This window comes from Python bivittatus, unplaced genomic scaffold (assembly GCF_059951505.1).
Source record: "Python bivittatus isolate LINGU-HERP-01145 unplaced genomic scaffold, Pbiv_v1 ctg000020_np1212, whole genome shotgun sequence".
Classification (NCBI taxonomy): Eukaryota; Metazoa; Chordata; class Lepidosauria; order Squamata; family Pythonidae; genus Python; species Python bivittatus.
Window position 1 is genome coordinate 131,026,797 of NW_028277030.1, and position 14,299 is coordinate 131,041,095.

The 14,299-nt window shown below is 38.0% G+C and overlaps 1 protein-coding gene across 6 annotated transcripts in view; it reads left to right on the top strand.

The window, feature by feature from the left end:
* Window positions 1–7,221: 7,221 nt before the first annotated feature.
* SANBR (SANT and BTB domain regulator of CSR) overlaps window positions 7,222–14,299 on the top strand; it is a 54,836-nt gene continuing 47,758 nt past the window's right edge. For 2 of the 6 annotated variants that reach the window (XM_088149688.1, XM_088149701.1), the window contains exons 1-4: window positions 7,281–7,465; window positions 8,138–8,194; window positions 10,080–10,238; window positions 13,964–14,150. In XM_088149688.1, coding sequence (XP_088005814.1) covers window positions 10,089–10,238; window positions 13,964–14,150 — 337 coding nt within the window. In that variant the 5' untranslated portion in view covers window positions 7,281–7,465; window positions 8,138–8,194; window positions 10,080–10,088. The other 4 variants (XM_088149698.1, XM_088149693.1, XR_015797661.1 and 1 more) reach the window with 4 other exon arrangements.

Below are 14,299 nucleotides of genomic sequence, written 5' to 3' on the forward strand. Positions count from 1 at the left end.
ATGAGTGAAATAAATGAGAGAGAGAGAATACATGTGTAGGTAGTGTTAACAGCTTGTTTGCTTCTATATCTCAAGCTTTTGCTGACATAGGAACTGTTTGGCTGAAGGTCAGTTAAAGAAACTAAGAATGCTTTTGCAAGTAGGGATTTTATAAAAGTTATAAGGTGCTAAGCATATAAAAGTTATGCTGACTGTAAAGAGACATTTTAACAGTTTGCAGAGTTGAAAAAGGAAAAGGGAAGATATGGTTAAGCTAAAGGCCAAATGTCTTGCTTGCTCGTATCAGAAGTCCTGAAAAGGGGAAATGTCTGCAGTTTTCCCCTTTCCTCCTCCCAGCTCCTAGACACATTTCCTGAGCATGCATGAACTTTTGCACCTGCTCTTGCTTCTAACCACACTATGCAACCACATCCTCTGCACAATTTGAGCAAGATAGATAGCAATGCCTTATATGAGGAACCCCTGGAACAAGTGAGGACTAGAGACTTGACTATTAGTTTATGCTGCTTAAGCTAATGTTATGTCAACCTTAGAAGGCGGGCACACTTGTGTGTGTGGCCCTCCTCCTAGATGCTTCCTGATGAAAAAAAGATATAAAAGCTGTTATAAACTGTTTTAGGGTGTGGCTGTTCTCTGTCTTCCCTCTGCCAGTCGGACAGAGAGTGGTCCACCCTGCTTTTCTCTTGGCCAACAATAAAAGCTGTATTTTCTTTGGAAAAACCTCGGTCTAGAGTCTCATTGGAAAGTATAGATTCTGGGCTAGAAAACCTTACACATGGATACATTCAGAATACAGATTTCCTTTACTAATTTTATAAAGATAGTACATAGCCCCTTTTACAGTATACATTTTTATCCAACACATTTTAATAATTTAAATTATTATTATATCACACTTACTTCATTACATAAAGATTTCATTTCACATACAAATAGTTATAGAATATTTTAAACAATGTGATTATCCTACTAAGTATACAGTAATACAAAAAGCAGATAGTTTGTCTAACTCTAAAGCTATACTTCAAGACAGAGAAGATCAAGTACTCTAGAATATATACGCTCCTTTGCCATTCCTTTAAATATACAGCAGCAGTTATTTAAGCATATATTCAGAAATAGTTGCTGCTACTGCTAGACCTCAAGCACTAACTTGCCTATGTCAGAGGTTACTTAACATTTGCAGAAAGAGACATTTTGGATAGCTGATTCCAAAAATAAACTATAGTTTGCATGTTAATTAGAGTCAGCACAGCCTACCAGTGTTACAATTTCTGGTCCTTGGGTGAAAAATAAGGGAGCAATACGCTTGTTCTAAATTCCCATTGCTTCCTATTGTGGAATACTCAAAGCATTCTGAATTTTGTTCCTTATGGAACACAGAACCCTCAAGATGTTGTAGGCATTGTTCCATTGCAATTTAGCCAACTTATTCCAAATAAAGCTTTGTCCCAAGCTTAAAATGCTTTTTCAATTTTCAGCACACCTCTATTTGTCTAGCTCTAACTGAACAATGCTTATAAAACTTTATTATTTCTTAAAACAATATTTACATTTCAGCTTGCAATTCATTTTTTGCAGTATTTAAAAAACACTTTGATATGCAAAAGGAGTTTTTCTGAACAGTACTAGCTAACTGTAAGTTTACTGATTTTTTTTTTAATAATGAACAATTTAAAAATATTGTAACAACCTAACATTTGGTAAAATTTAAATTCATGCTACAAAATACTTGATTTGAGAAAAGATTTTATATGTGGAACTGAAATGAATGTCACATATTTAATGTATAAATACTTTATACTATGTGGATATTACTCTCTGTAAAAGGCTTAAAAACTTACATAACTAAGAGTTTTATTTTTCCCATTTATCTACACTGCAATTCATTTTATTTCAGGGCAGATTTACTAATGCACTTGTGTATTCATGTGAACATATTATTTCTCATTGAAGAAGACTTGAGAACCTTGGGAACTGATTTCTTATCATTAAAAAAGAACTGATATAGAATATCTATTATTTGTGTATGTACAGTATTTAATTTATCCCCTTCATGGATCACTGCCTTGTCGTGGCAAAGGGGCTTGCGTAACTCAGTGAAGCCATGAGCTATACCGTGCAGGGCCACCCAAGACGGACAGGTCATGACAGAGAGTTCTGACAAAATGTGGCCCACTGGAGAAGGAAATGGCAACCTGCTCCAGTATCCTTGCCAAGAAAACCCCATGGACAATGTCAAAAGGCTAAAAGATATGACGCCGGAAGATGAGCCCCTCAGGTCGGAAGGTATCCAATATCCTACTAGGGAAGAGTGGAGGGCAATTCCAAGTAGCTCCAGAAAAAGTGAAGCGGCTGGGCCAAAGCTGAAAGGACGTTCAGCTGTGGATGTATCTGGAAGCGAAAAGAAGGTCCGATGCTGTAAAGAACAAAATTGTATAGGTACCTGGAATGTAAGATCTATCAACCAAGGCAAGCTGGATGTGGTCAAACATGAGATGACAAGATTGAAGATTGACATCTTGGGAATCAGCAAATTAAAATGGATGGGAATGGGTGAATTTAATTCAGGTGACCATTATATCTACTACTGTGGGCAAGAAACCCTTAGAAGAAATGGAGTAGCACTCATACTCAATAAAAGAGTGGGAAAGGCAGTAATGGGGTACAACCTCAAAACAACAGAATGATCTCAGTGTGAATCCAAGGCAAACCATTCAATATCACAGTCATCCAAGTCTATGCCCCAACCATTGCTGCCGAAGAAGCTGAAGTTGACTGGTTCTATGAAGACCTACAACACCTTCTAGATGTAGCACCAAAAAAAGATGTCCTTTTCATCATAGGGGATTGGAATGCTAAAGTAGGAAGTCAAGGAATAATCGGAATAACAGGCAAGTTTGGCCTTGGAGTACAAAATGAAGCAGGGCAAAAGCTAATAGAGTTCTGTCAAGAGAACAAGCTGGTCATAGCAAACACTCTTTTCCAACAACACAAGAGACGACACTACACATGGAGATCACCAGATGGTCAATACCGAAACCAGATTGATTATATACTTTGCAGCCAAAGATGGAGAAGCCCTATACAGACAGCAAAAAGAAGACCAGGAGCTGACTGTGGCTCAGATCATGAGCTTCTTACTGCAAAATGTAGGCTTAAATTGAAGAACGTAGGGAAAACCACTAGACCACTTAGGTATGACTTAGATCATATTCCTTGTGAGTACACAGTGAAGGTGATGAATAGATTTAGGGGATTAGATTTGGTAGACAGAGTGCCTGAAGAACTATGGATGGAGGTCCATAACATTGAACAGGAGGCAGCAACTAAAACCATCCCAAAGAAAAAGAAATGCAAGAAAGCAAAATGGCTGTCTGATGAGGCTTTACAAATAGCTGTGGAAAGAAGGAATGCGAAAAGCAAGGGTGAAAGGGAAAGATATAAGCAACTGAATGCAGATTTCCAGAGAATAGCAAGGAGAGATAAGAAGGCCTTCTTAAATGAACAATGCAAAGATATCGAGGAAAACAATAGAATGGGGAAGACTAGAGATCTCTTCAAGAAAATTGGAGATATGAAAGGAACGTTTCATGCAAAGATGGCATGATAAAGGACAAAAAAGGCAGGGACCTAACAGAAGCAGAAGAGATTAAGAAGAGATGGCAAGAATACACAGAAGAACTATACAAGAAAGATCTTAGTCCCTGATGTCCATGCTGGTGTGATCACTGACCTTGAGCCAAACATCCTAGAGAGTGAAGTCAAGTGGGCCTTAGGAAGCATTACTAACAACAAAGCTAGCGGAGATGACAGTATTCCAACTGAGTTATTTAAAATACTAGAAGATAATGCTATTAAAGTGCTGCACTCAATATGCCAGCAAGTTTGGAAAACACAACAGTGGCCACAGGATTGGAAAAGGTCAGTTTATGTTCCAATTCCAAAGAAAGGCAATGCCAAAGAATGCTCAAACTATCGCACAATTGCACTCATTTCACATGCTAGCAAGGTTATGCTCAAAATCCTACAAGCTAGGCTTCAGCAGTATGTGAACCAAGAACTACCAGATGTACAAGCTGGGTTTCAAAGAGGCAGAGGAACTAGAGATCAAATTGCCAACATTCACTGGATCATGGAGAAAGCACGAGAGTTCCAGAAAAACATCTACTTCTGCTTCAATGACTATGCAAAAGCCTTCGATTGTGTGGATCACAACAAACTGTGGCAAATTCTTAAAGAGATGGGGGTACCAGACCACCTTACCTGTCTCCTGAGAAATCTGTATGCGGGCCAAGAAGCAACAGTTAGAACCAGTCAAAAGAACAACCGATTGGTTCAAAATAGGGAAAGGAGTACGACAAGGCTGTATACTGTCACCCTGCTTATTTAACTTATATACAGAGTACATCATGAGAAATGCCAGGCTGGAAGAATCACAAGCCGGAATTAAGATTGCAGGGAGAAACATCAACAACCTCAGATATGCAGACAATACCACGCTAATGGCAGAAAGTGAAGAAGAACTAAAGAGCCTCTTGATGAGGGTGAAAGAGGAGAGTGCAAAAGCTGGCTTGAAACTCAGCATTAAAAAAACTAAGATCATGGCATCCTGACACATCAATTCCTGGCAAATAGAAGGGGTAGAAATGGCAGCAGTAACAGACTTCATTTATTTGGGCACTAAGATCACCGCAGACGGAGACTGCAGCCATGAAATTAAAAGACGCTTGCTCCTTGGGAGGAAAGCTATGGCAAACCTAGACAGTATATTAAAAAGCAGAGACATCACCTTGTCGACAAAGATCCACATAATCAAAGCTATGGTTTTTCCAGTAGTAATGTATGGCTGTGAGAGCTGGACCATAAAGAAGACTAAGTGCCGAAGAATTGATGCCTTTGAACTGTGGTGCTGGAGAAGACTCTTAAGAGTCCCCTGGACTGCTAGGAGGTCAAACCAGTCAATCTTAAAGGAAATCAACCCTGACTGCTCATTGGAAGGATTGATAATGAAGGTCAAGCTCAGATACTTTAGTCACCTAACAAGAAGAGAGGACTCTTTGGAAAAGACTCTGATGCTGGGAAAGATCGAAGGCAAAAGGAGAAGGGGACGGCAGAGGATGAGACGGTTAGACAGCATCACTGAAGCAATGAGCATGAAACTGAGCAAACTCAGGGAGGCAGTGAAGGACAAGAAGGCCTGGCGTGATATGGTTCATGGGATCACAAAGAGTCGGACACGACTTAACGACTGAACAACAACAAAATTTAATTTATTTCTTGGGGAGGTCTCATTATAAACAAACACAGTTCTATATACTGGTGTAGGCTTTTACCACCAGTATCTGTTGGGCAGAGTTGGGCTTCAAGATTTAGTGACCACTTTCAGGCAAGGTAGTCTGTTATCTGAAGGTGCCAGGCACAATTGCCAGTGAAAAGTCAGGAAATCTTTTGTCTAGACCATGGTCAATAAACCCTGAAGCCCAACATTGCCCCAAAACAGTTCTGCTTGGACAATCTGGTGTTTGTGTATAAAACTTTTCAGATACAATTATATCAGGTAAGATTGTCTACCAGTCACATACCAAAGTTAAAATATTTGAATAGTTCTATTCTGTGCTTTACTCTAGCTGAAATTAGATGCCAGAGTATTTCATGAATGACACTTTGAGAAAACTTCAGGTCAGGCACTTATTCCTCACACTTTCCTTTTTATCATGGATTCACTTCCAGTTGACTGGAACTGATTTCCATTGCTTGATTAAGAGTTGTAAGATGGAACCCTCAGCTTGACAGCCATGTCCATAAAAACTGTTCCAGGGAAACTGTTTGAAAACAGTTCAGGAATACTAATGGCCTGCCTGGATTTGTAATTTTGCATGTATCATTATTTCATATTCAAAAACTGTTCGGTAGGCTTAATTATTTATATAAAAGCCCACTAGAATTGATTGTGAAAGGAGACCTAATAAATGAACTCCCAGCATTCCATTCATCACATTCTAAAGTGACCCCAAAGCAGAAGCAAGCATGAAGCTATGGAGATAAGAACAGGTTTGTTTCTAAGTAGTTAGTATAAGCAGGTATACAGCAAATACTGCCTTCCACACAAAACAGTTTTGATGTGAGATCAAGATTTGCTCTCCACTTTTGACAGTGGATCACACCTCATTGACAGGGAGTACTATCCACTAATCTGAAGCTTCTTACTTGGTGCGTTCCCCACTCATCATCCTAAACATTTTGCTACCTGGAACAAGAAACATTATATTTGAGCATATCCAGAGTGCATTTCCCTTCGGGAGTTTCATAATCAGAACTATGCCTGACTCAAACCAAATTAACGTTTTCTCCTAACTTTTTTGGGGTGCAATTTTGACAAATCTCCCACTAAGAATGACAATAATCATGGTCCCAAACTGGAGATAGAACGGCAGGCCTAAAATGAGTTCACCCAGGTGGAAACTGCTCAGATCAAGAGAAATGGAAAGGACTTTGGCAGATGGTGGCATATAAAAGTTACATAGTTAGGGTTAATGTACTTTCTAATTATGATTATGTGCTATCAGGCCTGTGTTTACTCTTAGCGACCACACAGCTTGATAGAATTTTAACTGAAGAAAATAAATATTGACTTGCAAGCAAATTTTAACTGCACATTTAAAAAGATAGGGGTAAGATCGGTCAACTTCTGGTTGCAAGGCCGCATCCATTAATCTTGCATCTTGGTAACAGTATGTTTTATGAAGGTTGGTCTGAGTTACATTATCGGGCCAAATGACGATACAACAAAGACACATGAGGCGCGAGGCGGTCTACCTTATGCCCTTTTCTAAACTGCTCTTCTCTTTCGCAATCAATCCTCCCCGTCGCTCCTTCCTATTCCACTACTCCATCTTTTCAGCCGGGGAGAGCCCGGATTAGAAAACTGGCCTGGGCTGGAACTATAGGGCACTGTCCTTGTTGCTAGGCTACCAGACGCGGAAGGGCAGGGCGGAAGAAGGCGTGAGAGAAGAGGTTGGTGAAAAGAGAAGAGGCCGCTGCACTGCGACAAAAACGAAGAGGAGGCGCGCGTGCGCTAGCTCTCCTGGTTTGCTATTGGCCCGTTGGGACCCCCGGGAAGGCGTGATATAGCGAGGTGCGGCGCGTGGATTGGCTAGTTAGGGTGTGAATGACTGAATACTTCCCTTCCCCTGTATCGGTCTCTTTTTTTAATCAGAAAAGGGCGGTAGTAAGAGGTGGAGTGGACTGCCAAAGGCTGGGAGAGCAGGTGGGTGGGTGAGTGAGAGCTATAAAAATGGCACAATTCCGCCGCCTCCCAATTTGGTATAAGTGAATGCGATGGAGCAGAAGCTTCCCTAATTCATGGTTTATTTGACTGCGTAATATCTGACTTTCTTAGGTAGCGGTGTTTCTAAAACGGTTCATTATTTTAAGTCATTCTGTGTTTTTTTTTTTAAATACGGTGAGCCTCTTGATTTCCAGTGTTTTTTAATATTAAAATTCATTCCTAAAGAGAAAATGTTATGATGCTATTGTTAGAATTCAGTACCTGAATTCCTTAGAGGATTTTTAAAAATTGCTGCTGTTATTCCCAATCCTGAGGGTGGAAAGTTCAGAAAATGAAAATGATTGAGTAATGTTTCTGTTGCCTGGGAAATTGATGTGCACCTTAAAACAAAAATATAATTTCTTACTATAACAAAATAATGGGAGAAGTCTTCGGGTTTGAGGAGAGAGGGTTGTATATTTGCGCGTGTGTGTGATGTCCGGAGGAGCGGATAGATAGGAAAGTTCTGTCCGCTTTTGTGTGGGTGAAGCGGTAGCGACGCCCCAGCGTGTTGGAGCGATTCCTGCTTTCTTACCTTCGTTGCACAAAAAAGGGTGGGGTGGATGAAGAGATGAAGGAAGATTCAGAGAAAGAAAAAAAATGCCGGCTCTTATAGCAAGGAGGGTCAAGTGCAGTCTTCTCTAAACTTAGAACTGAAGACAGCGATTTGCTTTCTGAAAATGTGTGATAAAGTTAACATTGAGGTTCTGCCTCCCCTCAAGTTATAATTCTTTGGTTTACCCCCCTTTTTATGTACTATTTTTGCTTAAGCTTGTGAGACGCTTTCTCTACATTTTGAATCTACAGGCCACTTAACCTACTGGTTTGCAAGCCACGCCCTGATTCTACTGAAGCATACTTCAGGTAATTGATACTATCTGTTTCCTTTTCCGTCCCTGATATTCCGTTTTCTGCATCTGTTTATGCAACAAGGGATTAGAGCTGTCAGGAAATTAACCAGGGATGAGGCCTTAAAGCCACTCAAGGCATTGGAAAGATGCTGCTTCCAGCTAAATAATCACTGCAATTTTTAAGAATTGCAGTAATCCGAGCATACTGCAGCAAAATGGTGATGTAGAGCGAGGATGCTTTAAAAACTTTTTTCAGCTTTTGTTCTGAGAAGGACCTTTTGTTTTAAGTATACAGTGCTTTCTGGAATTCAGTTTAGCATCACTAACCTAATTTTTAAAAAGGTAGGTTTTTCAAGTTAATTCATTTATCCAATTACAGGACTATAAGGTTTAATTTTTCATCATTTCCATGCTCAGATAATGCTTAAATTGTTTGAAAGAGATTATATTTCTTCACAAAGGTACAGGACAATATTGGATTGAGAGCAATTCCCGCCCTTAAAATGCTATTATTTTCACATAAAAAGAGTACCTGTATTCTAAATAATTATGTGGCAGATGATCTCCAATTGCTTAGTTTCTTAGTTTTAGACAAATAATATTCTGGGTTGTTTTGGTCCTAGAGACATAGTGTACAGTGGTAACAGTGACAATATTCTGTATTATTCTTTTAGCTTGTGTTTTATGTTTGGTCCTCCTCTTTTACTTTTAAACAGTTTGTTAATTGTTTTGTTCTATACTGGTCTTTGACTGAAATAAAGTTGGACTGACTGACAGTTGCTTAGTTTATCATATCCCCAGTTTACCATTTCTGATAAATGTTAATACTAGGACATTTTCTATATGTGGCTGCATTTCTTCCAATGCTGTCAGAAAACTGAAGGTACAGAAACATTTCTAATGTTTAGATTTTGTTAATGTTTCTTGTCTTTTCTTGTCAGTGTTCTGTCTCTGAGTAATTTTTAAAAACTTGTATGCTAACAGAGAACTCACTTTAGTAATCTAGATAAGGCATACCATTTAAAATGTGTGATACTGAAATTGATAGGTTGGGTAGTAAATTCCTTGAAAACATTGAGCCTTAAGACTAGATCTGATCCCATACGAGTACTGTAGCTATTAAACCTCTTTTTAGCGAGGTTTATTTTAATAAATATTCTATCAATATGATTTTTAATTTTTACTTCTTGCTATGTTGTTAGTTTTGTGCTGGCCTACAGCCGAAATAAATAAACAAAATTATTTTTGATTATAAAAAAAATACTAGAATGATGTGAGTTAATGCTGCCTGAGTACAGTAGTGAGATTTCAGATTTGAGATCTGTATTCTTGCAAGAACAGAATTGTTCAAAACCATCCATTTTAGTGCTGCTTTTTTATATATATAATAAATGGTATCTATCACTTCAATTAAAACTTTTCTTTTATTCTGTTTTGGGGGGATAATACTGAACTCAAATGGTATCTAAATTACTTCCACGATAATTCAACTGCCTGATAAACTTCTACCATATTAATATCAAATGTTATATATTTTACTTTTCTATATTTATACCATAGCTGTTATCTTGTGTGACTAGTGAACATACCAGCCTGATGTGGCAGGATGGAGGGAGGTGGGTCAGCATAGGAAATAACAATGTGATGGGGCAATCCTGAGCTCTCCAAGGTGGTGCCCATGGACGCTATAATGTTCCTATGTGGCTTTGTTGTAAGACTCACCCTGTTGGCAACTATACAATAGATAGATAGATAGTTTTGGGTGCATTTTATCCAAAGAAAGATGGGCTCTAATGCTTCTCTCTCCTTATAGGATACAGAACAGCTACTATATAATTAGGCAGACCAAAATTCTTTAAGCATTGTGAGAATTTTTAACTTTTTCATGTCTTTTCCAGTGCCAAAAAATGAATCGTGGATATATAGAAAATAATAACGTCCCATACGACAGTAATCAAATGGTTTTGGATATGATTCTTTGTTCTTTAATTGGGGTTCCTCAACCTATCAACTGGGACAGTGTGGCAAGATTGGTTCCAGGCTATTCATCCAAAGAGGTAGGCTTCTTTTTCTTTTCCCAACTTTGGCAGAAAAATTATTTCTAAGTAAGTTCAAGTTGGAGATGTTGCTTACTAGTTCCTATGTATGTCATAGGTCTGCTGTAAATTCAGTGTTTGTACATAAATTTTCCAATACAGCAGTATTTTGACAACTGCTTCTGAAACCGCAGTTTAAGACAAGAGAGGAAAATTATTTATTCTGCTCTTTGCAGCTCGATGTATGTTTAATATCATAAATCTTTTTCAGTTAATGGAAATATATAGTAATTTACATTAGTAATATAAAGATAGCAGATTAAATCAAAAACCATAGTCAAGTGGAACTTCTGTGCACAATCCTCTTGCTGTCTTAATAGTATCTTTATATATACACACACACACGCATGCATACATACACACACACTTGCACACATATGTGCATACACATATGATACACCTTCCACTTCTTTCATAGTATATATAAAGGCTGTGAAAAACTAAATGACATGTACAAGTTATCTTTCTATTTTTCATTTCAAGAACTCCTGTTTAATTTTACTTTGCTAAGGAGCAAACTTGCAGTAGGACCCATTTTCTCTTGATATCTTATTTCTATATCATGGTTGGGCTCAAAATCATGTTATGCTATAATGTGGCTCATTTGTTGGTGGTTTAACATGACATACATCTAGCTATTGTGATTTTTAAAACATAGTTTATGGCTTATTGTCAAGGATGATATCAGCCATTATGCCTAATAAACAAATCATGGCTTAGTACTGTGTGCAAGCCTAGACCATGACTCAACCCAAATTCTCAAATGTAGGGAAATAAATAAAAATAGAACAGGAGAAAGGAGTGTGTGATTACTAAAATATATCTAGAATTACAAAGAGAAGAACAAGATTCAAATAATTCTTGAAAATTTGGGCCAGATACCATTTAGTACTGATATCATGGATATTAATTGTTTTGTAGACTATCACTTTTAGAAGCTTCTCAATACTATGTAAGATTATTGCTACTGAAATTATTATTTTTAATTAAATTTATATGCCACCCAACTGCTAGTGACTCTGGGCAATTGAAATAATGGGACCAATGAGTACCTTCCATTACTGGAGGTAAAGCCTGAATATACAGATTTTAGGTATTCATTGGCCCTGTCAATTCAATTTAAGTGTCAGTCCTGATCATTTTACAATACTGACTTTTGTATAACATATGGGTTGTATGTTTTATGTTTTTGGGTTATATTTTGTTGTTGTTTTTGATGTTTTGTGTTTTATCTTATTTGTAAGCTGTCAAGAGTCTGACTAGATTATGGTGGGGTAGAAATCCAATAAACGTATGTATCTATGTTCGGGCTTTTGGAGAAGTTGTCAGGGTGATATGGCTAGTTGTCTATTGTGTTACCAATGGGTACTTGCCCTGAATGTATTTTCAGAGTTTATACTATGGATTGTTGGCAAAGTGTAATGCTTTAGAACAATGTTTCACGTTAGTTTCGCTGTCTTGGCATATTCTGCATTCTAGTTATCTTAATCACAGATTATGTATTTTCCTAATTGAACAGATTACTACATCCTAATCATGGTAACTTCAGTCATAATAAACTATAATACAAACTGCTTAAATGTATCTTTTCAAATTCCTGTTATGGCTTGTGAATGAGACCCTAACCCAGAGATCAATTGTATACTATGTAGGTCACCCATGCATTTCTTTTAGAAGAATTTCTGGTTGCAGAACTGGGCAAAACCTTTGAGACTGGGCAAAACCTCTTCTCTGTTCGGCAAACCTCTCCTCGTGCCTCCCCTCATTTGCTCTCCTCGCTGCATTTTTTACCAAGCTCCTTTCACAGTGTGTGTTCTCCCTCCAGGACTTCTGAAAGCCTCTTCCCCAAGTGCCTGCATCATGCCCGCATTTTACCTGCCACTTGTATGAGCGTTTACTCCCTTCACTGAAGCCAGAACACGACAGCAGCACTCCAACCCCACCTCAGGTTGCACTTGTCCTCAAACACTTGGCAGCTCAAGGGAAGAAATCAGGCAACTATGGCAGCTCCCTAAGACAAACTTCCAACTCCAGCCCACCCAACCATCAAGTTCTAGCCAGTCTTCACAGCACCTCTGCAGTCCAGATCCACGCTCAGACAGACTTCCAACTACTGTTGGTAGATCCCATCTTTGACTACTGCAGTGCCGTAGCCTCTACCTCCTCCAATTCCATGGTTCTCCAGCTCACCCTCACTGTCGGCTCTCACTCTACCCCTAGCCAGTCTCTTCCAACACCTCTGTAATTTTGCTCAGTAGAGGGAAGTAAGAAATGAAGTCCCTCAAGGATCTTTGTTGTGATGGGAGCTTTTCAACTTGTTCATAAATGATCTTGATTTAGGGTAAAACAGTGAGCTGGCCAGGTTTGCAGGTGATACACAGCCAAACTATTTTGGGTGTTTAAAAACAAAAATGATTGTGAAGAGTTCCAGAAGGAAGTCTTTAAAATAGGTAACTGGCCAACTAAATAACAAATGTAGTTCATTTTAAGTAAATATAAAGTGATCACTGGGGCAATCCCTCCCCGCAACTGCATACGTACACTGATAGAACCTAAGCTTTCTGCAACCACCCAGGAAAAAGATCTTATGGTCTTAGTGGATAGCTCAGTGATGTTCACTTAATGTGCAGCAGCTGTGAAAAAGGCAAATTCCCTACGAAGGATCATTAGGAAACTAAAACTTTCCATGTTGTAATGTCTTTATACAAATCCATGGTATGCTTGCACCTGGAATACTGCGTTAATTTCTGGTCAGCCCATTGAAAAAGGCTATAAGCAAACAGAAAAAAGTTCAGAAGAAGGCAAGTGAAATGATCAAAGAGGTTGAACACCTTCTTTAGGAGAAAAATTTAGAATACTTGGGCCTCTTTAGCTTAAAAAAAAGGCAGTTGAAGGAGTACATAATTTATGGGTTTGACGATTAGAAAGGGTAAAATATGGAAAGAAGAGAGCCATGATGTAGCCTTAGAGAGAGGATAAAATATACATGCTTTTGTAACTGCTATAAAGAAGATCGGAAGCCACTTCTTTATATCTTTTCTTTTTCTCTTTTTCTTTCATCTTCTATTTACTTATCACTTTTCTTTACTTTCTTTTTTTCTTTAAATTTGTATTGTTTTTACTTCACAAAAACCTTCTTTGATAAAAATTAATTTTTAAAAAAGTACATAATTGAGTATATAAAATCATATATGGCATGGAAAACACACATAGGGAGAAAATTTTTTCCCTCTCTCAAAACATTAAAATCAAGAATTATCCAATGAAGCTTATTGAAAGGAGAATGGAACCAGAAAAAAAAACTTTTTTTACCTTTAATTAACATGTAAAATTCTTTACCATAAGACAAATCACACCGATTTGCATGTATTTAAAAGGAGATTGAATAAATTCATGTAAAAAAGTTTCTGAACAGTTTTCTTTCCATGAAGACTTTGATATATCTAGGTTGAGTCTCTTTAAATACTAGATATAGGAGAGCAGTAGCAGAAGAGGGATATGTCTCCATTTCTTACTTGTGATTGTCTCAGAGGCATCTGGTTGTCCCTGGTAAGAAATGAAATAGGATTGGCCTTGGCCTGGTTCAGAGGTATTTTTCTTATGTTATTAATTATTAGTCAGCTCTCAGAATCCTAGGCAAGGCAAGACATCTAACTAAACATACTTTCTCTATTATATTTTGACAGTGTGCAAAAAGGTTTGATGAACTGAAAAGCAGTGGAAGTTCTCCAGTTGATAACCAGTTCAATCCAGTAATGGCTAGTGGTGTGAAACCTGTGGAAACACTAGCTTGTTATATTAAATCATCACTTCTTGATGCCCAGGAAGAGATACAAGAACCTTCTAGTGAAAATGATGCGATTTCTCTAAATGGTAGGCTTTAGTCACTTTTGCTGTTGTGTTCATAACATCATGCATGCCATTTTTCTCCTGTTGATATATAGATTGCTTTTGTCAATACATGGTTCCACTCTGCAGATTAATCTTAAAAATCCATCCTAGTTTAATATTGACTTTCTTAA